Below are 26,931 nucleotides of genomic sequence, written 5' to 3'. Positions count from 1 at the left end.
CCAGTCCCCTCAGGAGTTCGATCAAGAGACCAGGAGTTCAATCACTCACTATGATGTGCACTGACCACCAGGGGGTGGCACAGAACGAAGGAAGGCCCCAGCCAGCAACTGGCAGCCAGGGAAGGGAGTCCCTGGCTGGCAGCCAAAAGAAAGGCTCTGGCCAGCAACCAGAAGGCCCCAACAGCCCTGATTGCTGGCCAGGCCTAGGGACTTTACCTATGCATGAATTTTGTGCACCGGGCCTCTAGTGTTAAATAATCTAATCTGAAAATTTCCAATCTCTTAAAGTTACAGCATTCAAGATTATCTACTTGTATAGACATCACTCTGTTTTATCTCTTTAATCTTTTTTTATTTGTACTGTATTGTTTTACAGAAGGTATTTTAAGCATTTTTAAATCTTTTACCTTTTTCACCATTTGGGAATATAATAATATCAACTCATTTATTCTTTGGGACTATGTTAGATTTTGTAAGGTTTTTTGGCAATGTCATGTTCAGTAAAAGGGCCATGAAATAAAAAATTTGACAGTCTGTGGACTCAAAATTCAATAGATCAATCCAGATGTTAATATATGTTCAGGGCTATGTAAGACTCAGACAACCCATTACAGAAACAATTATAATATATCTCCAATGTCAGGATAGGCTTCATCATGCTAAAAATGGATTGCATTTCCAAATTCCATACCTTATCTTAAAAAACACTACAGTAAATCTGGATCACAATACGTCAAATATATAGGCTTTTGAAGATGAATAGAACATTGGTTAACTTACTTAGAGGCCACTCGGAAGTATTTCTGGATAAAATAAAAGGCAACTCCAAGAGGCACAATAGCAGCCAGGAACACCCGGGTAGCATAAGAAATCATGCCAATGGCAGACAGGCAAAGCAGCGTTGAGCGAGTGAGAGATTCCAAAGTTGGAGGGATGTGCTATTATGAAGGTAGGTTGAAAGAAAAATGTTTTAGCTCAAATAGGCATTAGTTATAATGCAACATATTCATTTTATATTGTGATGTTATTCAGTTAATTATGAAAGTAGCATATAAACATTTTCATTGTAAGCAATTCTTCACTCCAACTCTACTTACTTCCCATAGTTTAGTATATTTATCCATAAATCTACCTACTTGTCATTGGTCAGTTATTATCTACCTACTACCTATCTACCTACCTACTTACCTACCTATTTATCTTGTGCACTTTATATAAAAAGCACTATGCTATATATCTTATTTGTCCATGTACTTCTTAGTCAGCTGCATGCATCAAGCATTCTTTCTCTAAATTGAGGGTAATTCAGGTGTTCCTAAGGCCATTCAGGAAAATCTGAAGAGGCAAGGGCTGAATTTGGTGGATTCTTTCTCTACCATCCTAAGGGGTTTGTTCTTGGAGTTATGTAAGCTGAGTTTGAGGTCTTTAATTTCAGGACAAACTTCTAGAGGCCTAAGAACCTAAGACTGAACTGATTATCCTGGAATTTTCCTAAACTACCACACCATCTAAAGCTTCTCTCATTCAAGAGCCCATCTAATAAAAGCAAAGGACATCTAAGACAGCTTGGCATTGTATTCCTTACTTCTGGGAGACACTCCACACTAACTCAACTTTTACAAACTCTACTGCGAATAACGATACAACATTGATCAAAATCATTCCTTTTTATACTAAAGAGTTTAAATGTTAGTTTATCCTCTGCTATTTCTATTTATTTCATGCTGGTTCTCTAGGTATTCCCTTCTATATGCATAAATCGTTTTCAATTAAGGTTTTCCTTAAAGATTTTATTCTAGAAATCATCTATGTATACAATATTGATATAAATGCAAATAGATTTTCAATTAAGTGTTATAAATCCTCTATTGTTGAGAGGAATTATGGTTTATCTCAAAATGTTACTTAGCTTACACTAAAAAAATTTATTCTTGAACTTGGAACTAACTCAGGCACTCACCTGATCAATGATATTTGTGTCAGCTGAAAAGCGATTGAGAATCAGTCCCAGGGGTGTGGTGTCAAAGAACCTAGATGATAAACAGATTGAAATGTAAGACAATACTAAACTATTTGGAACCTGAGCACTGTGAATAATAGACAGACATCTCGGAGTCATGAAGATGAAAAGGTCCCTATTCATTTGTTCAAGGACTGAAAAAAACCTTTACAATTTCACATTTCACTTAAATGAAAAATGCATGTATATTTTTATATGATAGTAAAAAATAATTCCTTTTTACCTTATTGGTCCAAGGATTATCTTGTTGAGGAGATTGTGGTGAAGATTTTTGGCAGCTGTGAGGCCCATCCATTCTACAGTAAGAGATGTAACAAGGCAGAGGAAAATACCTGCTCCACAGAGTATGCTAAATCTAGCCACATAGTAGGTCTAAGAAGCAACCAACACACAAAAACACATGAAATTATCGACTGAGTTTTTTTTTTCTTACTAGAACACCAATATCAAAGTCAGACAGTATTGTCAACTTCATTATCTTTCATCAATTTAGACAGTTGAAGGAGTGCAATTTTTGAGACTTGGGGCAAATCCCCACCATAATCCTAAGGCCGAGTTCCCACTTGCTTCTTTCATTCTTTTTCAAAGTTTGCCTAAGGACAGATGAAGTGTCTGTTTTCAGGTTTGAAATATCCTTGGATTTCTATACTGCAGTGTTCATTCTCTCTATACCTAATCTCAGAAGGAACAGCTAATTCACTAGTATGGGTGGTTAATATCAGATAACATCAGAAAAACAACAGCACAGTCCCATATGTATGTTACATACACACACACACACACACACACACACACACACACACACACACTATCTATGTATATAAAAGCTTAAGTGACTGTTACGACCGAACAACCGGTTGACCAGTCACTATGACACGCACTGACCACCAGGGGGCAGACACTCAACACAGGAGCTGCCCCCTAGTGGTCAGTGCACTCCCACAGCCAACCTCCTGCGGCTAGCCAACCTCCCATGGTCCCTCCCTGTATTCCTCCCCTTGGCCAGCAGGCCCCGATTGGCCTGGCCCCAATCAGGACTAGGCAAGAGGGCCCCTATTGGCCCTGATCACTGACTAGGCCCACCTGTGCACGAATTCTCTAGTGTGTATATAATTCCTTTGAATCTAAATCCAAAACATCATCTTTAAATGTTTCTTATTATAACTTTAAAAATAAAAGTGATGATAATAGATCCTACTTTGACAGGTCCTGTTCTAATTAACTTAGGGAATCACTACAACAGTCCTATGACATTTGGGCTATTAGTATCTAACTAGATAAAAGGGTATCACTGTTCATCTCAACCTTTCCTTGATGACTTAAACACAGAACCCACTGTACCTGACCGGCTTTCCCAGTACTGTTGTTTATAGTATACTCCGATGTCCACATGGCCAGCCAGTAGTCTATCGCTACGATGACTGAATGCTTCAAAAGCTTAGAGAAAATCATCAGAAAGAGCAAGAAGAATCCTCCAGAGGTGAGGTAGCACCAACAGGTTTTCCATGGCATTTTAGTCCTGAGCCTCATTACTGTGGACATGTTGTCATCCTCATCTTCCTCCTCTTCTTCCTCTGCATACAAAACACTTGTTTAAACCTCAGATAGGCAATGGGTAGATAGAATTTGTATTATCTCATAATAAAGCATATAAAAATCTCCCTGAGCTGGTTTGGCTCAGCAGTCAGAGCATCGGCCTGCTGACTGACTGAAGGGTCCCAGGTTCGATTCCGTCCAAAGGCACATGCCCGGGTTGTGGGCTCAATCCCCAGTAGGGGGCGCACAGGAGGCAGCCAATCAATGACTATCTCTCACCATTGATGTTTCAATCTCTCCCTCTCCCTTCCTTTCTGAAATTAATAAAAAATATATATATTTTTAGAAATCTCCCTCAAAGTTATAGAAATACAAGTATTAGGCTGAGAACATTTAAATGCTTTTGGCAGGAAAAACCTTATTTCAGCTCTCTCTCACACAGCACAAATGTACCGAGACTCACAATGGGAAATTCCTCAAGATGCCTGTTGATTGATTACATACAACTTTTCTTCACTCCTACTCTTTTCATTTTCACTATTCTGTATTTGATTTAGCTCTTTCCCCCCTGCAAAGAGGCTTGTTCCTCAGTGGCACACTCATGCGTCAATTGCCAAAGTAAAACCCCTCACATCCTATTACCCATATGAATATTTCAAATGTAAGGAAAAAAAAATCTACCTTCATCTTCATCCTCCATTTGGGCTTTGGCCTCCCTCGAATACATGGCTCTTCGGAGAGTTTTTCTCTCTAAGGTTGTTTGGTCAGCTTCCATATCCTACAGGAAACATCAGGCTGTCACTCAAGGAACTCACAGACATAGGAAGGTTTTGACTTGCCAATCAGTGACCCACAGTACCAATCGTTAGTTATCTTTACCATGTGGGCTCTGCTCTCTCTAGAGGTCCCTAACTCCTGCCAGAGAAGCAGTGTGGGGCAATGCCTGAGGTTTATAGGGGATGCTTCAGAGCTAAAGGCACAGAACAGGAAGCCTGGAAAGGTAGTAACAGCATGATGGAGCTGACCCCAGGGACAGGGACACTTGCTTTATTTTTATATCACTTTCAGATATTCCCTGTAGTTTTGCTAACTGAAGGTTTACCTATGTTAACATATATCTTCCTTAAAAATACATGTTGTTCTAGTCCCACCGGTGTAGCTCAGTGGTTGAGCTTTGACTTATGAACCAGGAGGTCAGAGTTTGATTCCCTATCAGGGCACATGCCCAGGTTGCTGGATCAATCCCCAGTAGGGGGTGTGCAGGAGGCAGCCAAACAATGATTCTCTCTCCTCATTGATATTTCTATCTCTCCCTCTCACTTCCTCTCGCTGAAATCAATAAAAACATGTTTAAAAAAGTACATGTCATTCTAGACTGGCTAAAGCACTACCTGTCCTACACTGTTATTGTGAATTATTAAATCAGAATGAGTTTCTTTAGCATCTCATAAGACAGCTGCACAAAAGATAGAGCGTTCAATAGGAATTAAAGGAACATAGGCAATTTTTAAGGAAATGGGAAATGAGGGTGCTTAGGTGCCTAGCAGTTTAGGAGAAAGACCTAAGAGGGGGATATATGCAGAAAGATCAAAATCAAACTGTGAATTTTTAAGGGTTGCTCCAGACTAGCCTCAAAAAAGGAAAAGCGTTTCATTTTCTCCACTCCTCTGCTTCCAACACCCTTGTCCCGCTGGCTTCGGAGCTGGAGTAGCATTGTGTTACACTGTGGATTAAATGAGCTTCTGCCCGACATTCTGGGAAACTAACCATGTCCCCGGTTTCTGTGGGGAAATGCATTCTGAGTTCCAAACAACTGACCCACAAACTTTTGCAATCTATGGTAATTTAAGGGTTTCCTGTATATGCTCACACACACACACACACACACACACACACACAAAATCAGTTTCCTACATCAATAAACCAACAAACCTTTGAAGTGATCAGTCTCTAGGTAGCGATTTTGGTTTGGGGTTTATTTATTTATTTAGCCTCATATGACACCTGTGATTTAGGAGACCTGCTATTCTAGATGGCTCTCTTGCTTCCAGAGTCTTGGTTAAAAAAAAAAAAAAGAAAGAAAAGTGTTTCCTGAACAGTTTTTATTTTCCAGAGACAATTTGACATCAGCTTTTTATTTTGTATGATGATATGAAAACCAACACTTGGACGTGAGATCAGATAAAAACACAAACTTCAAGAGGACCCAATACTTTGGGAATAGTGTAATGAAAAAAATGAACCTGCACATTGAAAAATAGAAGATTTGGGTCTTGTTCAACCTCCACGCAATGTGAGCAAGAAATTTAACATCTCATAGACATTTAAAAAAAAATCTTTAAGACCATGTTTCTTATTAGAAAATGCTCATATTAAGTTCATTACAGGTTAAAATTTTTTTAATAGTGTTGATATTTGGATCAGGTAGTCAATATGAATTTAGATTCATTTATCCAATTAATATCATTGAATGCCTGTTATGGGTCAGCTCAAAATGAGGGCTGGGGGCTAGGGGAGGAAACATCAAATAATGCCAATTTCTTTTACTTAATCACATGATGAAGATAATGGTTGATGTCATCCAAGCTAGAATTTTAAATAATATTTAAATCAGCTAAAAAAGTTCTTTTCCTCCTCTTTCTTGTAGTTTTCATTGCTATTTCTTTTAACACTAGTGACCAAGTGCATGGATTCATGAACATTGAAAGGAAATTAATTAGAAGGTGGCCGGTGGGGCAAAACTGGGCAAGAAGGTCCAGATACGCCCTGGAGCCAACCTCCCATGATCCTGCCCTGGCCGGCCTCACCTGGGGTGACACCATGGCTGGAAGGGCATCTACGGAGTGAGTGGGGTCCCACTGGCAGGTGGAGGCCCTCAGCCTGGCCTGTGGGGATCGGGCTGAAACTGGCTCTCCAACATCCTCCAAGGGGTTCCGGAGTGAGAGAGGGCACTCTGCAAAGTCACTGTCGTACAGGTGTGGAACACAAACACAGTGTGCAGTAAAAAAGATTCAGGGCCCACATTGCCCCAGCAACAACATAACCCACGGACGAAGATAGAATTGCACGACCCTGTGAGGAACTGGGCTCCCTCCTCTCTGGTTTCAGGGTGTGTCACCTGAGAATTGCCACTTCCAAGTCACTGCAGCTCAGCAGTGTTGACCATTGGCCCCCGGTGGTCAGTGCACATCATAGCTACCAGTCAGGCTGGCACTTAGCATATTAGCCTTTTATATACAGAGATATTCTTTTCTGTTTACTCCTTAACCCTTAAACTGGCAGTTCTGCCTAATGTTCTGAGACTGGATGTTTTGGGGGTCCTTTAATTTCCCCTTCCTTCTCTGCTTGCTCGATCTGTTCTGGCTGTAGGCCAACCTTTTTCAGCCTTGGCACTATCACCACTGGGGCCCGGTAACTCTTTGTTGTGAGGCTTGGCCTATGCGAAGTAGATGGTTAGCACCGCCCCTGTCTTCTACCAACTAGATGCCAGTAACACCTGCCCCCCCCCCTCCCCGGATGCAGCAACAAAAATGTCTCTAGATGTTGCCAAATGTCTCCTAAAAGGCAAAATCTGCCCTGGTTGAAAACCAGTGCTCCAGGCACACACCCTGACCTGCCACGTAACAAATTAAACAAGAAGCTGTTTTACAAACACTTCCCCCAAGGTGTTCTCGGTCTTGTCCCACACTGTGACTCTCCCTGGCTGCAGATGAATTCAGGTGTCTGCCCTTCCCCAGGTGGCATACCCTCCCTCCATTTCCAGATGAGGATTCTGAGCAGGTGCATGGTTCATTTTGGCTTCTATTGGCCACCAGTCCACCTCACAGCTGTCCACACCCTAACTTGTTCCATATCTCCCTCCACTGATTTTGAAGCTTGTAATGTGTCTTTAATTATAGAGCTATGCTATCTCAAGTGGTCATTTCATTTCTAAATACAACTTAACAGACTTTCTTTCTGGCTTGCTTAACAGTATTACCACAAAATCAAGCCAAGAGCGCTCTCTCTTTCCAGATCTTCTTTCCAAAATAAACCATAAATGATCCTACTCCTTAAGCTTACATCATATTCTTTTCTTCCTGGCATCTGAAAAATTATCATTTGGAGCTATCCCAACTAAATTCATAATCAAGCTTCTCACAGTATAATTCTTTTGTTGGCACTTGCCAGTTGTACCTTGTAATTTTTTTTTTTTGTGAATGTCTTTCAATTATTCTACGATTTGTCCTATTCTACTTCAGGATATTTACATATATCATTTCTTCCTTTTGATATTTTTGGCAAATCCACAGAAGACATGGCAATCTCAGCATCTGACTTTTTTGGTTTCCTTTCTCTATTGAAACATAGGCCCTTTTATTCCTTTATAAAATAATACGTTTTAATTTCTTGATATTCTCAGAAATTTGCTGATATATATTTCATTTTATAATGTTCATTCCTGGCTAGAAGTACAAAATTCTGGACATTGCTTAGGCCAACTCAAAAGATAAGAATTCAAAAATTTACTAATTCAATTTATAATTTCGCCTTTCAATCACAATTGTTCTTTTTAAAATATACTCAATCTGATTTTCAATTCTGTTATTACCTCATTCAATGTTATATTTATGTCATACATAACATTATACTCAAATTATTATATATGGACCTAAGTTAAGTCAAATTAGGACCACTTGTTATACTGTACAACTGTGAGCAAGTTACTTAGCCTCTCTGAGCTTGTTTTCCCATCTGTAAAGGTGAGATGGTATTTTTTTCCCACTAATTTCTCACTCTCTCTATTTTTTTTCCTGATTTCTGGAATTTTGTGCTAGTTAAATGAGATCATGTAAAAGGGGCTTTGTGGTCTTTAAAAGCTATACAAATGTAAAATTTTATTGTTATTTCTTTCTGATCACCTTCCTTCACTCCCAACTCAACCCTATCCAATACATGCTTTACAACTTCACCCACAGCTCTCAGATCTTCCTTTTTCCAAGGGTATCTTGGATTTTGTTTTGCCCATGACCCTCCACTTATAGGTAGTGAATGAAAATATTCTCACATTACAGGTAAGAAAAATAAGATATACATAACTAACATAAGGTTATATCATGCTTCAGCAAATAGTTTAAGCTTTAATCACACACATAATTGTAACATGGTTCAAATTCCAATAAAAATTTTCTAAAAACCTGTCAAAAGATATCATTAGAATTTTATAGTTTCAAAGTAGCCCATTTGTTAATACATATAAATATGCAGTTACTTTCAAATGAGGATTTCAAATGAGGGCCATTATCAAATATTAGTAAGTACTTCTTTAAAATATTTTTAGTAATTATACAGTACATTTCTCACTCTTCTGAACTGGACTCTGAACACTTCCAAACTATGAACAATTACCTTTTCTAATTCTTGATCTTGCCGGTTCATAAGTGTTTTCCAGTGTTCATAAAGCTCGACATCTTTGGTTTGAATGTCCTTCAAAGTCCCTTCTCTTAGGACACTTCCATCTTTCATGGCTATGATCTAAGGAAAGCACATATTAGCACAAAAAGCCTTAACTGGCCAGAGGAATCACCTTGATCTCAGAAAACACTTCTTAGAGTCCCTGTTTATTAAAGAACTATCATATCAAAATTAATGACACTTCCTCTGAACTCTCACCCAGTCAGCATGTGTGAGATACTGCAGTTTGTGAGTCACAAGAACGAGTGTCCTCTTGTCATCTTGGAGAAATTTCAAAATCCCTTCCTGCATTAAGTGATCACTCAAGTGAATGTCCAGGGCAGAGAATGGATCGTCCTACAACCAGTAAAATAGGGAGAAGGTAAAAATTTCTATACCCTTTGTGTAACTTAATTCCTCTAGAAAGTGGAAATACAAATAAACAAAAGACAAATTATCCCTCAAATATAATTTTAAAAACAGACCCCATATAACTTTAAATTGTCAGAAAAAATAAATTAAAATGAAGCTTTTAATTTTTTACGTTGGACGTTTAACCTACAGAACTCTAAGATAATACATTTGTATTTTTTAAGCCACTAATTATGGCAATTTGTTCTACCAGTGAAAGGAAACTTATACACTGATCAAGAAGAAAAATGCTGCCTTAAAGATAAGCAATCTGTCCTCAGAGAGAGTCATCAAGTGGAACAACAAATCAATGTTTCTCTCTCCCTCTCTCTCTCCTTCCGCTCTCTCTCTCTCTCCTTCTCTCTCTCTCTCTCTCTCTCTCTCTCTCTCTCTCTCTCTCTCTCTCTCTCTCTCTCTCTCTCTCTCTCTCTCTCTCTCTCTCTCTCTCTCTCTCTCTCTCCCAAAATCAGTGCTCATAAAGCTCGACATCTTTATTTAAAATTTAAATAAAGAAGCTCTTAGAGATTATGCAAAATAAACCTATAATGAATGTCTAGGAATACACAATAAGTTGACCCTATGACTTCTGTACCGTGGTTCTACAGCTGAGATAAGTAAGGATCTATAAATTGAAGGCAGTGAAAGGAACTAGGATAGAATACAATACCAGAAGACCTTGGCTCTTTCAGATTTCCAAGTTACCTGGTCCTCAGGTGGCTCAGTCATTAACTGATCCCAAAGTTCAAGAAGTCATTTCTAGTTGGGGGTTCATTCATTATGAAAAAGATTTACAATTACACAAATTACTGCCAGAACCTGCTATGGCTTTTAGAGTGTTGGTTGGAGACTGGTATTCTTAGGGAGATTAACCTGAAGTGAATTTATATTATGTCCAAATTCTACTCCCATCCCCAGTAATGGGTCCAACTTAGTGGGAAACTCCAAAACCAACCTACTTTTTGAAGAGGTTCTCAAGATTGGGTGAAGTGAAAACTTTATTTATTTACAGTAATGGGTCCAACTTAGTGGGAAACTCCAAAACCAACGTACTTTTTGAAGAGGCTCTCAAGATTGGGTGAAGTGAAAACTTTATTTATTTATTTTTTTCAGATTTTTTTTTTATTGCTTAAAGTATTACAAAGGGTATTACATTTGTGTCCATTTTTCCCCCCCGCCCTAGACAGTCCCCTAGCCTCCCCTATGAAGTGAAAACTTTGAAGGAGGTCTGGAAACCAGATTTATAAATAGTTAATAATTGTGCAGAAGGAAAAGGCAGGGAAGGATGCAATTACATATTCTTCCGGTCTCTGACATACATTATCTATTTGTAAACTAAGCTACTTTGACTTCCTCCTCCTGGAGGAATCAAACAAGAACAAATTCGTAATCAACATAATCACCTAATTTTATTTGTGATCCACAGGTAGAACCAACTTAATAACCCTGGATATACATGATAAACATTCATGAAGCTTTTTTAAGACAGAGACTCTAGACCTGCCCTTACAGAACATGACTGAATGGGTCTAGCGGTGGTAATAAGATTTTTATAGTTTTAGGAAGTTTCACAGACAAATTTGAGTTGCTTGAGTTGTACACCACTGGAATGGAGTGCCGTGCTTATATCCACCAGGAATGTATTTTCCAGACCTTCTTTCCTTGTCAGAAAATATAAACAAGACCTATGATTCCGTCTAGTTGATCCAGCACCATTCACACTCCCTCATTAATCATCCTCGTGGTTCAGAAACTCATATAAGCAACCATGTGGGCACCTCAGTCTCTTGGACATCAATAGAGAGCCCCCAAGTCTCAACCTTACATATTGATCTGATTTGTACTGTGACGATTTGTTTCTCCTACATTTTCTATGATTTCACAAGTTAAATCATCCTTTCTTCAATTATTTGACTTATCCTTTAAAGACTCGTTTCAGAGGGAAACAATGAATAGAAATATAAGTAAAGGCCATATTCTCACCAAGAAGACAATGTTGGTATTTTGATAGAGAGCTCGTGCCACACAGATTCTTTGCCTCTGACCCCCACTCAGGTTGATGCCCTAGAGAAGAAATATCCATAAATGCCCACCTTTTCATTAGTAAATGATCTGCTGGCTAAAAATTCCTTAAGTACAAAAAAACTCTTAAAATAATGGTAACTTACTAATTAAATTGTAATTAGTAAAAATTTCTTTAAAAATCTTAAAATAATGGTAATTTACTAATTAAATTGTGATAACATTGACGAGATAAAATGAAAACTGTCTAGTGGTCAATACCTGAATTATATTAAGGTAATTCCTGACTGATAATATTAAGCCCCCTTTCATTCCGATACAGAGCTCTTCTGTACAAAAGCGTTATTAACCAAAACACTGGTGAGTGTTGAAGACCACAGAAAATTCCTTTTTTTTTTTCTCATTTTGTGAATTGTGCCTGTAGTGTACTGGTACATTTGATATTATAAGTTTTATTCAACAGAACTATGCAGCAATATGCTTTTCTAGTCAAGTGTTGATTATAACATGTTTAAAACCTAGTACAGTAAGTCCTCAACATAGTCCACAGGTTCTTGGAACTATGGCAAAATGACAGACTAATTGATGTAAACAAGAGTTAAGTTCCAAAAGCATCTCAATGGCCCAAGCCAGTTTGGCTCAATGGATAGAGCATTGGCTTGCGAACTGAAGGGTCCTGGGTTCAATTTCAGTCAAGGGCACATGCCCAGGTTGTGGGCTTAATCCCCAGTAGGAGGCATGCAAGAGGCAGCCGATCCATGATTTTCTCTTATCATTGATGTTTCTATCTCCCTCTCCCTTCCTGTCTGAAATTAATAAAAATATATTAAAAACAAAAGCATCTCAATGTTCTAACAAAATGACAATGAATGAAATGATGCTGAACAAAATGACATTATTTGAAGGCCTGCTGTATTTATTGAGCCCTTGATATATGTCAGACTTGTGTGAATGGCTTTACATTCCTTATTTCTTTTATTCCTCACAATAATTCCAATATGTATTATTGTTCTCATTTTACAAACATAAAAACTAAGGCTCTGAGAAGTTAAGTTCATGCTGTTAAATACTAAACTATAGTGCAATAAATACTCATTACGAATGCAGACTATAGCTCTTCCCCTGCCACTGCAGAGTTGCATAGAGGCAGAGGACTTGGTGTGTTCAAGATATGGCTCCACCCATAACCCACTGCCATGGCTGAGGAAGGTACTGCTGCCTGAGGAGTAATGGTTGTTAATAGTTTATTGCTTTTAAAAAAATACTGCTTTACAAGGAGTGCTGAAGACCACCCTTATTCAGGATGGCCTAGCAAACAGAATTCCCTGCAACGCTGGCACAGCCTGAGACAAGTGCCACCTTTGTGTGCTTGCATCTAACTGTGATGGGCCTAAGAATGTCAAGTTGGTGGAGGCCATTTGTGCTGAACACCAGATCAACCTAGTAAAGATTGACAGCAACAAGCAACTAGGATAATGGATAGACCTCTGCAAAATCCACAAAGAGGGAAGACCCCATAATGTGGCTGGTTTCAGTCATGTGGTGGTTGAGGACCACGGCAAAGAGTCTCAGGCCAAGGATGTCACTGAGCAGTACTTCAAATGCAAGAAATGAACAAATAAACTTGACTTTTTTATCTAAAAAATGCAGACTACAGATTCAGACTAACTCCAGCTGCATCACTGACTCTGTGATTGGGCGAGCTCTTTAACCTCCCTCAGCCTTCGTTTGCTCAGCTTCAATATGCAGATAGCATATAAAATCTTTTGCACAATACTTGACGCCTATAACAATTTTAGCCAACATTGTTCTAAAGATTACATAAAGGTATAAATATTGTTCAGTTGGTCAGAATAGTAAAACATCAATGAAAAACATGTTTACACACACTCAAAAAAAGAACACTTTAACAAGAATAAATCAATGTTGACAAGAGTAGAATAAGTTGTCGAAAGCAATCTCAGTTTCCAAATCACTTTAAAGTAAACTTCAAGAAAGTAAAAATACATTTGATCAAAGGCAGGGACTGCTCTATTTTCCTTGCGAACTCTCAAACTGGCCAGCACAATGTTAAGTATATGGTGGTTATACAACAAACACTTAAGAGAGAGTGGCATCAAAGAGCTCCTGTATTCCTGATTCTGGAACTTGTCACTAGGGCAACATACAAATTTTAACCTCTCAGATTTTATTATGCTCCATTAAAGATTACAGGAAACCAAAAGACTTTTCTAGATTTTTTTCCATCATTTAATTAAACTATACATAGCTCACCCTCTCTCCAATTTCAGTTTGGTCTCCAAATGGTAGTAAGTCAATATCTGGCTGAAGAGAACAGGCATCTGTGACGGCTTTATACCTTTAGGAGAAATGATGTTGAATTTTTAGAACACTATTAACATGCTGCCCATAAACTAAGTCCCAAGTTCAATATCTTGGTAGCTGAAATGGGCCATTTATTGAGCATTTAGCCTCTCTCTACTATAAGTATGTGGATATAGAGGTAAATAGGTGTTGGTTCTCACTCTTACAAAGCTAGTAAGTGGAGAACAAGACTAATACAGAAACATATAATAAAAATGTACCTTGTTAGGTGCTCCTGGAATACATAGAAGGAAATGACTCACCATTATGAGAAGTTAGTGACATCTTTGCAGAGGAAGCAAGGTGTAAATAATATCCAGCAAGATGAGTCATAATTTGTCAAGATACGAGAGAAAGGAAGCTTAAAAAACTGTACAAAGATGAATGAGTTTACGGTGCATATGACAGACAACACGAGGCTCACGAGGACTAAATCATAGGTTTTGGATGGGTGTCTGTGCATAGTACTCATACATGCTGAAGGAAGAGCAAACGGAAGATGAAGAAGATTGACAGTATTCAAATTTATCTAAGGCTGGGACTAGAGATGGAATGGATTGGAAGTACAGGGAAGCATAGAGTTTGAAAGTGTTGGAAAAAATATCAATGGTTTCATTTTCTCAATCATCTAGTCTTAAAATATTCAAGTCATTCTTGATTTTTTCCTCTTCTTCTCCCTGTTCATATCTGACCATTCTTTTTCTAGAATGATTTTCTGTCAACCACCTCTTTTTTTCCACTTTTCTAGTCACCCCCAGATGCAGGCAACAAATACTACATGCTTGGGTAATTATTCTAACAATCATCTAAATGTTTCATTGCTCTTAATTCAGATTCATCCCACGTATCTGTCATCACACTGTCAGATTAATATCACATTCACCTTATTATTTCCCTTTTTAAAACGTGCTGTGCCTCCTTAGAATGCACACAATTACATCCAATTGTATTTCAGGGCTTACCACTACCTTGTCTCAGCCTTCCTTTACAATCTAGTTTCCCACTGTCATTATTCCCTAATTCCTTTCTGTCTGGTCTGTTCCCAGGCCCCAAACAGACCCCATGCCATTTAGGTTCTTCCTCCCACCTATCTATTTCCTCTCCCCACCCCCTTCCTCATGCTTCTCCCCTGAGCTAATTCTCCTTAACTTTCAAGACCCAGTTTTGGGGTCTTAAGACACCCTTGTGAGAGTGGCTTAAGGAAAAGGTCATAGCTTTGAACACTCCAGTGATATCAAAAGATCCCACAGTCTCCCTCTTCTTTCCAAAGTCAACATTCTTTCTGTTGCTTAGTTGGGTTTTTCCTTTTGCTTACCAATAACCTCACCACCACCACCACCCCTCCCCACCGCACATACATACACACTGCATTTTCGGCTGTTTAATTTGGGTGTACAAATTGTTCTCAGTAAATGTACATAATGGCCTGAAACTTCCAATGAGACTTCTCTTAAAAGAGTTGAATCAAAAGATCTGGTGATGCCAAGCCAGTGTGGCTCAGTGGTTGAGGCCACAGTTTGATTCCTGGGTTGCAGGCTCAATCTCCAGAGTGGGGAGTGCAGGAGGCAGCCAATCAATGATTCTCTGTCATCATTAATGTTTCTATCTCTCTCTCCCTCCCTCTCTAAAATGAATAAAATAAAAATAAATAAATAAATACATAAATAAAAAAGACCTGGTGATGCGGTTGGAAGGAGGTCAAGCAGAGAGGAAAGGAACTCCCTGTGTAAAGATTCCAGACACCGTGGACCAAATATAAGGGTTTGAAATAGTTGCTCATTTTAGTTCTAGATTTTATACATTCAAAATTACCTCTGTTTGTTGAAAGGACTTCCAAAGGTAATATTTTCTTCTACTGTTGCATTTAATAACCAAGGCTTTTGAGCTGCATAAGCCACAGAATATCTGCTCCTACTGGAAAATGGAAAAGAAAAACAATACAACAAAATCACGCAAGGCTGCTATGCTGTATGTGTATTTTAGTGTAAGTAAGTGAAATAAAGGCCAATAAAATATCGCAAACACAGAAATGGAAAACTCCTAAAAGAGAATATTTTAATAACCACCAACTTTATTAATGAATAGTTAAAGATTCCACTTGAATTCAAGGGACTAGATTTTTATCAAAATGTCACACAATGTGTGAAATTTGATTTTGTTATGATAAAAAAGTGTTTTAAAGTAGAAATTATTAATTAAAAATTTATTTTCTAAAATGAATATAGTTTTTAAAATAAAGATAAATAACAGTTCACTTTCTCACAGCCACAGATATTTTAATTTGTAATAAAAGCACTTTACATAACTATACATTTTATATGTAGGCCTTAAAATGTGAATTGATACTATAATTATAGTGTGTGTTTGTGGCTTAATCACATTAACACATTTAAGGCGATAGATAATACATATTTCAAAGCAAAGAATACTATCTTAAGGAGTCCATTTCAATATTGAAATACATATTTCAATACATACTGAAATAGTGTATTTTTAAAAAATGATAACCCTCTTGTTCCTCCTTTTTTTTGGCTTGCAAATTCTACCAGATCTACATCTCAGAATTTAATTTGCAATAATTAGGAAAATGCATGTGAGTTGAAGATAAAGAAGATGAAGGGATTGGGGCAGGGAAGGGGTCACTCGTCCACAGTTAGTTCATGATCTGTAAGTACTAATAAAGAAATTAAGGTTAAAAGAGAGTAAGGTTAAGAAAAAGAGTAGTTAGGAATGCTCAGGGATTATCCGGAAACATTATGTCTAGGAGTTTAAAAGACATAATATACATTTGCTAAAGGTCTTTTAGATAACCATATATGCAGTAAAACAGTGGTTCCCAACTACCGACATGTCTGCTTCCCCTTCCCTCAAGTCTTCTAAGTGATTTTTTTCTTTTTGAAATACCTGAAGCACTTGGCTCTCTATCTTTAGCTTATTCACAGATTTCAACACTGTTTAACTCATAAACTATATACATATTAATTCTTGCATTTTTACTGAATGTAGTGGGATGACATTGGTTAATAAAGTTATATAGGTTTCAGATGTACAATTTTATAATACATCATCTGTATAGTGCATTGTGTGTTCATCGTCTAAAGTCAAGTCTCCTTCCGTGACAATTTATCACTCCCCCTTTACTCTATTCTACTCTCCCCATCCCTCTTTGCCATTTTATGAAATCCCAAACCCAGTTTGCTAAGAACAGAGAGTTTCAGTCAGTGACATATGTGACTCACTGAAGGAAAACAGTGGACACAATGGACCATTTTGGCAAATTAATTCTTTCAGCAGCCTGCAAATGTTGGGAACCACTGCTATTGGAAATATTCCAGCACATTTTAACAAATAACTTTCTACATCATCAGAATGAACAAAATGAGTAGGATCAAGAGATTATCAAGTAAAGTCCGAGGAAAGAAGTTATTCTTATTAAATGCAGATTAAAATAGAAATAATACCTTCTGGTTGCTTCAAAAGAAGGTTCAGATTCATTTACACTGCAAGTATGGCAAACAATGTTCATTAATTATGAAAGAGAAATACAGAAAGACTGTCTGCACATATCAAGTAAGAGATCAAATAAATATTGGACACATAACATAGTTACATTTCCCAAATGGTTTTTTATATTAGTTTCAAAGACAGATAAGATAAATGATATTTTTAATGTCTTAATCGGTTAGAAAATAATTACATAGTTAGCTTCCAAAAGATAGATACCATTGTTCTTTTCATACAAAATTTGGATTCATACAATGACCTGGGTTCTAGCCCCAACTCTGCTCCAACTAGTTGTATAAATTTAGGTAATTTCTCTAGAATAGTTTCCTAGTCTGCATAAGAATTCAATATCTCTGAGGCTTCCCCATCTTTAAAATTTCAAATTTAATCTATTTAAATTCCTAATTAGCTACCCTAAGGCCCCCAATTTGGGGAAGAGTATTACATACATTGTATGCGCCCTCGAGCACTACCTGCAGTTCAGAGTTATTGGAGCACAATGGTGAAGGTGGGTAGAGTGGCAGGATATGAGTTAAAAAAGTTAATTGGGAACCAGGTCATGAAAGATCCTGATGTAGTATGCAAAGGTCTCTAGAATATTACTTTTTTATATAATAAAATAAATTATAACACAGAAATAACCCGATTTGCATCTCAAAAAGGTAAATCTTGCAATGGTGTGAAGAAAGGTGACGGAGTTATATTAGAGTGAGTAGTTCACATAAATGGTAACTACTTAAACCAGGAATATTAAAACACACATAGAAATGTTAAGGACAGACATAAGAAAAGTGATTGGTTGCATTTTGCAGGCAACAGAGAGAGAGAAAAGAATTTAGGTTGAATCTTTGAGTTCTGTCTTGGGCGTCCACCAACTGATTTCAGGGGTGGGGAGACCCCCCTACCAAGGTACAGGAGAAGCAGGTTTGGGAGATATGAGATATGTGAGCTTGCTTTGGAGGTGTTGAATTTGCAGCTTCTAGAAGGTTTTTTATACTTGCTGTTCAGTCTTCAAAAGAAAGATCTTGGTCAGAAATGATGTTATTAGTATTTTCAAAGTAGCTGAAGTCAAGAAAATAATTTAAGGGCTAAGAAATGAAAAGGATCCTACAGTAAACTGAAGAAAAACTGAAGAATCAGAATGTTTTCCCACCTTTCATCTTCATTTCTATTGCACATCCTGGCTTTTTGACACATTAATCTTGGCTTATCCTTAAAATGTAAGTTCAAGTATCATTCATTTATTCATCCGCCTATTATTTTTTCTCATAAAACCATGCACATATTTTTCTTGGCCTTCATAAAAATCGAACCAAATAATTAATTATGGAAGTATTTTCTTATTTCCTCAGGGCTTTTGCTGGCAAACAGTAAACTTTATGAAAATAGGGACTGGCTTCCCTTGTTCAGTTATTTACCTCCAACAACTAATACAATGATTTGCATGTTATAGGTGTGCCATACATATTTTTAATAAATGAATAAATGAAAGTGTCATGGAAATCAAGACACCAGTTGGTTTCAAGGAGTGATCAATGGTGAACAGTTTCAAAAGCTTTGGAGAAGTTAGGTGGGATTGAGAACAAAGCACTTAGGCAGGCCTTGGTGAGAGCTTCTCAGCCAGACTGCAAGGCACTGAGTAAAAGGAAAGTGAGGGGGTTAAGTATGGGCAGATTCCTCTCTTAAAAAGAGAAATGCCCATTATTTGAGAGATCAGCAAGACCTTTTTTTAAAAACAAAGCAAAACAAAACACATAATGAAATAGCAAGAAATTAAAGACATATAAGAAAGAAGGTTTAATTTATGTAGTAGTGTCCTGAATTAGACAAGACAGCATATAGTGGATCTTCATTTCTGAAGACTTCTCCTTGCAGGACTTATGTATATTTTCCTTTAAGTGTAAAAGTTAAATATCATATACTAGTTTCAGAGGAAGAAAGAAAAGGTAGATATATATACATATCCGTTTGCTGGTAGTCATCTCACAAAAACAAATAAAAATTACCCTGTTCTTTCACTAACATTTTCCAGGAATAATGACATAGTCCTTAACTTCTAGAGATAACCTATTCTAACTCTTTCTCATAGCAACATGTTTAATCAAATTCAGTTGTGGAAGGTTATTTTTATATCTTCCAAAACAAATAGAGTTAGCTATTAATTCCAACATCAGTTCATATTTGATTACATGAAAATCACTGGGTACACATCCAGACTCATCTTCCACCATTCAGTGTGGCAGTTACCATCACTGAAGGCAACAAGCGAAAGCAAAGAGGTCAGATGGAAAATCTTCTTCTGAAAAAGTGGCATACCATTTCACTTCTGCACGCAGAATTTGTGTGTATTTTTCTTCAGGAGTATAAGTTAAACCTGGTGTTCTAGGCACTTCCAAGTATCATGGTTGATACCTTATGAAATGGAAATAGTGACTTTTACAAGCCTAAAACAGAAATAGTATTTGGAAGAAGGAGAGCTAGATGTGGACACAACAATGCTATGTTCTCTCTGATCCAGAAAAGCTGATGCCATGTTTCATCATTCCTTCATGCCAGGTCAAGTCACATCCAAAGGAGTAACTCCTGAATTCAGGAGCCTTAGAATGATTAATCCATGATAGCAAAGCTGATTAATAAAGACATAAGAAGGTGGAACATCAGGACAGTTGGGTTCTGATAATAGGCTGGCTGATGGCAAGGGAAAGGGAAAAGAAAGGGAAAGCAGAGATAAATGATGGTTCTGCTCCACATGATTACCACCACTGTTATACATTCTGGACTCCCTCACGGGAACCATCCATCGGGTAAAGCCTGAGTTCTAGCTCCTACGACACAGGTAGGAAACCATTGTTTATCATGACATTTAGGAAAGGACAACTTCTGGCAGGCAGAACATTTGCTTTGAAACAAGCAAAGAGCACACCTCGATACAGGAGTAAGAACCCAGGCATTCTGACAGTCACTTCTTCCTCTCTTTCACCTTTGTCTTCTGGGCCTACAAGATGTCAGGCTAGGTCAAAGGTAGCAATTTCCAAGGAAACATCTACAGATGTCTTTGCTGTGTACCAGGTTCTAACCACGTAGGCATGCCCTGCATGAGCAGCAGTACCTTCTTTCCTGCCCAAAGTAAATATTTAGCTCTGCAAGAGGGCAGAGTACTTTATTGCTCTTTGCTCATGCCGCTCTATGAGGACACATTTAATTCATACAACCAGAGATACAGCAGTGATGCAACTATGACAGCAATGCACTGGGAGCCTTACCATAGCATTTAGTCTATTGTTTTGCTTTTTTTTATTTTTTAAGCTTTAAAAAATATCAAAACTCTAGTCTTCTGTAATAAAGTACTTTTTTTATCATTTGCACATCATTAGCCTATCAGTATTGATAATTTCTAAATTAGCCTTGTTTTCATAACATTTATATGCCTTTCCTTATTGGACAAGTCACAATAGCTATTTTTCCTGAAATGAAGAGTAATTACAAATAACTCTTTAAAAAAAGGTCAGTGTTCTCTAAATATCCCTGATTAAAAATATGTTTTATCAGCTATTAAAGATACCATGGAGGAAAATTAAGTACTTTTTGTAATGAAAGAAAAATGGACTAGTGTTAGGTTATCCAAACTTTTAAAGGTTTAGTTTCTAAGTTGTGTGTGTATCTGAGCCAACACAAACATTTTTTAAAGAAAATGTTTGTCCTTCTGCCATTAAGAGATGGGATTACTGTCTATTAAGTATTCATAAAAAGATGACTTTTAAATTATGGAAATTATATAATTACTTAGAATTATCTTAAATCCTTTCTTACACCTTCACCATATGGGCTCTTTCTCTAATATATAAACTTTTATTAGCTTTTTAAATTAGAATCCATGGGAGAGATTTCTTTCCCCAAAAAATCTTAACCTCTATTGATGTATGTTTCTATTTTTTATTTCCCTCTTTGCCCAGCTTTCGTGAAGCTCAAAGTGGAATTTGTGGCCCATATTTTATAATGGACTCTGGTGCATGCATTTCTAACTATTAATTTCTCAGATTTTTATTTAAGCCTTATTTTCCTTTTGATACCTTTATCTCTTTTTAATATTTATTAGACTATGTAATTTTAAATATAATAATTCACAACCTTTATGAAATGAGATAGGATATCTTACTTAGGAATGCAAAAAATAAATAATTGGGTTGTGTAAAATACTTTCCTGATTCCCATATCATTTATTTACCCATTAAAAAATTGTAATAATTCTTAAAGATGACATTGGGAGTCAGTTTGGCCCAAGTAGAGCTGGAATCTTTTTTAACACTGGAGAAGACTAGATAAGGAGAACATCCCAGAGGTATGAAAATAGAATCTCAAGTTTTTTTCTGTCACCATCTCTCATTCTTTCTCTCTGTTTTAATGACAGTGAAACAAGGTAAAAACAAAACCCAAGTAATTTGATCATGACTGTACACATCACACAATATAACTAAATCCAGGAAGACCTGCTTTTCATGCAAGATGGAAGGTGATGGTGTCAGGGCAAGCACTGCCTGGTGCCTGACCTTGGGGATCGACAGGAACTTGTCATGAAGCAAACTCTAGGCAGCCATTATTTACCAAGCTCTCTGCTGAATAGTCACAAAACGGTTTCATGTATACTATCTGTTAAATGTGCCCAACGAAAATAAAATGTACACTCAACATTTCTCAGCCTTCTTTTGCCAATAACACCAAAAATAGGATTTACGAGTTCTATTGTTTCCAGTTCAAATTTCACATCCAAACATTTCCTTCTCTTAATTGGAGTTTAAAATAGAATCTATTCTTAAAATGCCCTTAAATAGTCTTTATTTATTCTTGAGAGACGTCTGTGTATGTGAGCAGCAGACTAAGCCACAATAGACTTCAGAATGATGGGTAGAAAATGATATTAAAGAACATCTGTAGGTAGAGCGCAAGGTTTCCTGTCTTGGCATTTGGGGCCAAATCATTTCTCTTGCGGGGGTGGGAATAGGGGTTGTACTGTGCACTGTAGGTTGTCTGGCCTCTACTAACTAGATCAGTAGCAGCTTAATTTCCCTTTGTGACAGCCCCAAACATCTCCAGACGTTACCTAATGTCCCCAAAGTTACACCTAATTTAGAACTGGTCAACAACCCAATTTCTCAGATAAGCTGTTAGCAATTTGTTCATAACTGCTTGTGGGGAGTCTACTAGGTAGATAATACTACGGTTCTGAGGCACTTTATTACTGCCATGTGCTTTGAAGACACCAAGCCAACCATTCAAATATCCAGAAGAAGCACCATGCTATATACTTCCTTTTTCATGCCTTAAAGGGTACCCAACACACTAGTCTGATCTATTTATATCTCTAACTAGGCACTTCTAGTGTCTCATTTAAATTGGGTGTGAAGAGGAGTGACTGATTTCGCAGCCCCTTCTGAAGATTCTGGAAAAGATTACTTCATATTGCTCCTCTGAACATTCAACCATTAAGGCTCTGTTTGCATTTAAGCTTTATACATAATGCAAGCTTTCCATTCCTTCTTTTATTGCACGCTGAATTTTTAAATTATTTCTTCGTTATCCCTTTAATTTTAAAAATCTATCTTTACAATCTCAATCTTACATTTATCTCAGCAACATACTAGTTTATACTATTATAAACACCTATAAAATTGCTTTGTAATTTTTAATTTATGACACTTAAAGTTTCCATAAGTTTAAATAAACAAACAAATAAATAAATAGCTGTGCTCCGACTCCTAACATGGGATAAAAATTGCTTTAATCTCTTCCCTTACAGTGGTTCTCAACCTTCCTAATGCCGCGACCCTTTAATACAGTTCCTGCCGAAACCGGTTTGGCTCAGTGGATAGAACGTCGACCTGCGGACTGAAAGGTCCCAGGTTCGATTCCGGTCAAGGGCATGTACCTTGGTTGCGGGCACATCCCCCGTGGGGAGTGTGCAGGAGGCAAGCTGATCGATGTTTCTCTCTCATCGACGTTTCTCTCTATCTCTCTCCTTTCCTCTCTGTAAAAACTTAGTAAAAATATATTTAAAAAAAAATACAGTTCCTCATGTTGTGGTGACCCCCAACCATAAAATTATTTTCGTTGCTACTTCATAACTGTAATGTTGCTACTGTTATGAATCGTAATGTAAATATCTGATATGCAGGATGTATTTTCATTGTTTGCGACCCACAGGTTGAGAACCACTGCCTTAGGTGATCAGCAGATGTGTGACAGAGCAATAGACACTAATTTAAAATGCACATACTTGCTCCAGTGAACTTTTCCTTCCAGTGCCTGCATCTCGCCTAGGATGGCAAGGAGAAGAGAGGACTTCCCACATCCCACTTGGCCCACAATCATGGTTAACTGACCTAGAGAAACGAACAAAGGATAATAACAGAATGAGATGGAATTCTCTTTGTAAAATCAGACCAAAATACATTTAGAAAAGGTCAACATTTCACAATCAATGGCTCAGTTTTGGTCTCTGGCAATAAGGTTTTCTAACAAACAGCTCCTTTCTCTAATACGTAAGTTTTTTGAAAAAGGAAAGAAAAATTAAAAGATATAGGTCTTGATTTATTATTTTTCAAGCTGTAAGAATAGGTAACATTGATGAACAGAGAGCACTGAAATCATTGCCTAAATAATTTAGATTAGTTTTAACTTTATATTTCAATTCATCCAGGAAAAAAAGGCAGTTCTGACTAAAATTGATCACTGGGATGAGTAATTTGGGTTGTTAATAAGATGTCTTCTCCAATTTCTTACATTGATTTGCATGTATAATTGAAAAATCCCAAGCTACTGACAATCAGATGAGGTAAAAAAATATTTCTATTCAACTATTCAGACATTTTAAAGACAAATTATTGTATATTTCAGCCTTGAATGTCTTGAAAACTTTATCAGTCCTCCTTAGGAGTAAAAAAATAATAATTTTCTCATAAACTCTTTCTTTAAATCCTTTTTCAAATGAAATGAGAAATCAACAACCCCATTATTTAAATGGGTCAAATCAACAAATGAACTGACCAGTTAATTTGTACAGTAAATAACTTGTCCAAAGATCTACACTCAGTAGTACAAGGCAAGTCTTATCATTTCCAGTTATTCCCACAGACATACAGTGACTCATGAGCTCCATGGTGAAAATAATGTTTATGAATTTTTAAAATCTTTTTGTTAAGCTCAATTATCTTGGAAACCCATGGTTGTGATAATTAACAATCACAAAAATTAGTAACAAATGATGCTTACCTGTTGGAATTCGAATATTTATATTGGATAATGTAGCTAAGCCACTGCCCCATGAAAAGTACCCATTTGTGACCTAGAAAATAAGAATACAAAAATTAAATTATAAAATTATGTAAATATGTAGTGTTAAAAAATAATTCCAATTAAAACAACTTTTCTTTACAAAGCACTGGTACACTTTCAATACAAAATAGAACACACAGTGGTGAAATTCTAACGCAGAGTTATTAATATTTAAGAGTTATAAGTGAAAAACAAACAAGAATGGGCATTAAAGGAGGCTCTCTGAATTAATGACATTATGAAGAATGCTGAAAATTTGGGATTACTAGGCCATTTTCATGTGAGCAGTCTCAAAAAGCAATCCTCCCAGATATTTTCCAAGTAACACCCTTCATTTTTTTCTCACTAGTAGGCAATTCCTAGAATCTTGGTGATGCAAATTAAAGAACAGAAATAACTACAGCCCCAGCTGGTTTGGGTCAGTGGATAGAGCTTCGGCCTGCAGACTGAAGGGTGCCTGGTTCAATTCCAGTCAAGGGCACATGCCCAGTTGTGAGCCTGATCCCAAGTAGGGGCTATGCAGGAGGCAGCCGATCAGTGATTCTCTGTCATCATTGATGTTTCTCTCTCTCTCTCCCTCTCCCTTCCACTCTCAAATAATTTGGTTGGAATAATTTGTAGTTCTTTCTTTCTTTTTTTTAAATGTTACCTGAGGAGAAAGGTTTTTTAATAAATGAGTTTCTTGAACTATATGGATTCATTGAAATGAACAAAAATAGGTACAGATACAGAGAAGCATTGAACAGACTCAAACTTCAGTGGAAAGACAGGGGGCGGGGAGGGTGTGTGTGTGTGGAAGATATCAATCAAAGGACATGTATGCATGCATATAAGCATAGCCAATGGACACAGACACTAAGGGGTAAGGGCATGTGCTGGGGGGAGAGGGCGCCGGGGGAGGTCAATGGGGGAAAAGGAGACATATGTGATACTATACTCAATACTTTAAACAATAATAATAAAAACGAGTAAAGAGGATAGAGGAATAAAGCACAGAAATAAGGCAACATTGCTTGGGGGTTTATGTACAAACCTCAACAACCAGCAAAGATCACAAGACCTTAGAATTATCCAAAGCAATCTATTTCTTTTATTTTTGTTATTATTTTATTTTGGCAATCTACTTCTTTTAGCAGGTTTCAAGTGGACTTAGTAGTTTTAATAGTTACAATAATGGGTAACAAAAGAGGTATGACAGAACCCCAAGATTGAGAAGGCGAATAGAGAGTTGAAGGTAGGGAAAATGTCCAAAAAATTAGGGAAAATTAAAGTATGATATACCTTGCTCATAAATTAATATTTTGCTTCAAAACCACATATTATGAAATTTCTAAACACATTATTTTTTAGAATTTTGCAAAATAGATTGATAATGTCTAAATCGTTACAAAATATATCCCTAAAAACATCTTCATAAAGCAACTTGAAGAGTGAAAAAGTTGTTTAAAAAGGGTAGATTGTGTTCTTCCAAATAGGTTTTCTCTAGCCTGCAAATGTGTGGCATTTATGTATGAAATATCCATTGCATAGATAAGCATAAAATTAGTCCTAGGAAGCGGGTGGCAGGGAAGGGCTAAGTTATTGATTGCTTTATAAATATTTGCTGAGCATGCACTCTGTCTGAGGCGCTGTGTTGGAACTGATGTAGGCTACAAAGAAGGTATAATGCTGCCTCCCTACCCCTATGGATCCTATTATCAGGAGAGTATAAAAATAATGGGTAGCCCTGGCTGGGTGGCTCAGCTGGTTGGAGCACTGTCCTGTACACCAAAAGGTTGTGGGTTTGATCCCAGGCAGGGAGCATATTGGAGGCAACTGATCAATGTTTCTCTCACATAGATGTTTCTCTCTCACCTCTCTCTCTATCCCTGCCTCTAAGTAAGTAAGTAAATAAATAAAAAATAACATATCCTCAGGTGACAATTTTAAAAAATCATGGACAAAAGTGTAATATAAGACACTAGACTAAGTAATAAGCAGATGGGACAGACAGTAAATGCAATAGCAGTTCAGAAAGAACATCATTTATGTCTGAAATGGGTAAAAAAAAAACAAAAAACACACACCTGCACAAGAGAAAGCCTTAACCAGTTTTAGAAAAGATATTTAATTTTAATGAAGGCCTTTCTGGGTAAAGAACTACACTAAGAATAGGTGCAGAATCAAAAACTATGAGACATATTGTGGGAATAATAAAGGTGGCTGCGGCAGGGGTTTCAGATACTTTGCCTAAATGACAATCAATGTTCAAAGAAACTATACAAACTCAGAAGCTGAGGATTCTTTCTCTAAGAGTATGAACAAGGAGGCTAAAG

The 26,931-nt window shown here is 37.2% G+C and overlaps 1 protein-coding gene and 1 pseudogene across 5 annotated transcripts in view; one reads left to right on the top strand and one right to left on the bottom strand.

The window, feature by feature from the left end:
- Positions 1-26,931, bottom strand: part of ABCC9 (ATP binding cassette subfamily C member 9) — a 117,514-nt gene that overhangs the window by 32,739 nt on the left and 57,844 nt on the right. For 3 of the 5 annotated variants that reach the window (XM_006773141.2, XM_015570077.1, XM_015570078.1), the window contains exons 17-29: positions 24,554-24,626; positions 23,559-23,664; positions 17,245-17,283; positions 15,596-15,697; positions 13,694-13,778; positions 11,381-11,461; positions 9,209-9,346; positions 8,945-9,070; positions 4,238-4,334; positions 3,362-3,594; positions 2,244-2,392; positions 1,961-2,030; positions 781-938 (exon numbers count right to left, since the gene is read on the bottom strand). In XM_006773141.2, coding sequence (XP_006773204.1) covers positions 781-938; positions 1,961-2,030; positions 2,244-2,392; positions 3,362-3,594; positions 4,238-4,334; positions 8,945-9,070; positions 9,209-9,346; positions 11,381-11,461; positions 13,694-13,778; positions 15,596-15,697; positions 17,245-17,283; positions 23,559-23,664; positions 24,554-24,626 — 1,457 coding nt within the window. The remainder of the gene's footprint in view (positions 1-780; positions 939-1,960; positions 2,031-2,243; positions 2,393-3,361; positions 3,595-4,237; positions 4,335-8,944; positions 9,071-9,208; positions 9,347-11,380; positions 11,462-13,693; positions 13,779-15,595; positions 15,698-17,244; positions 17,284-23,558; positions 23,665-24,553; positions 24,627-26,931) is intronic. The other 2 variants (XM_015570079.1, XM_015570080.1) reach the window with 1 other exon arrangement.
- Positions 12,616-13,033, top strand: LOC102769738 (annotated as a pseudogene).

This window comes from Myotis davidii, unplaced genomic scaffold, assembly GCF_000327345.1.
Source record: "Myotis davidii unplaced genomic scaffold, ASM32734v1 scaffold346, whole genome shotgun sequence".
Taxonomy (NCBI): Eukaryota; Metazoa; Chordata; class Mammalia; order Chiroptera; family Vespertilionidae; genus Myotis; species Myotis davidii.
Note: the sequence above shows the minus strand (reverse complement) of the source record. Positions and strands in the feature narration are given on the sequence as shown.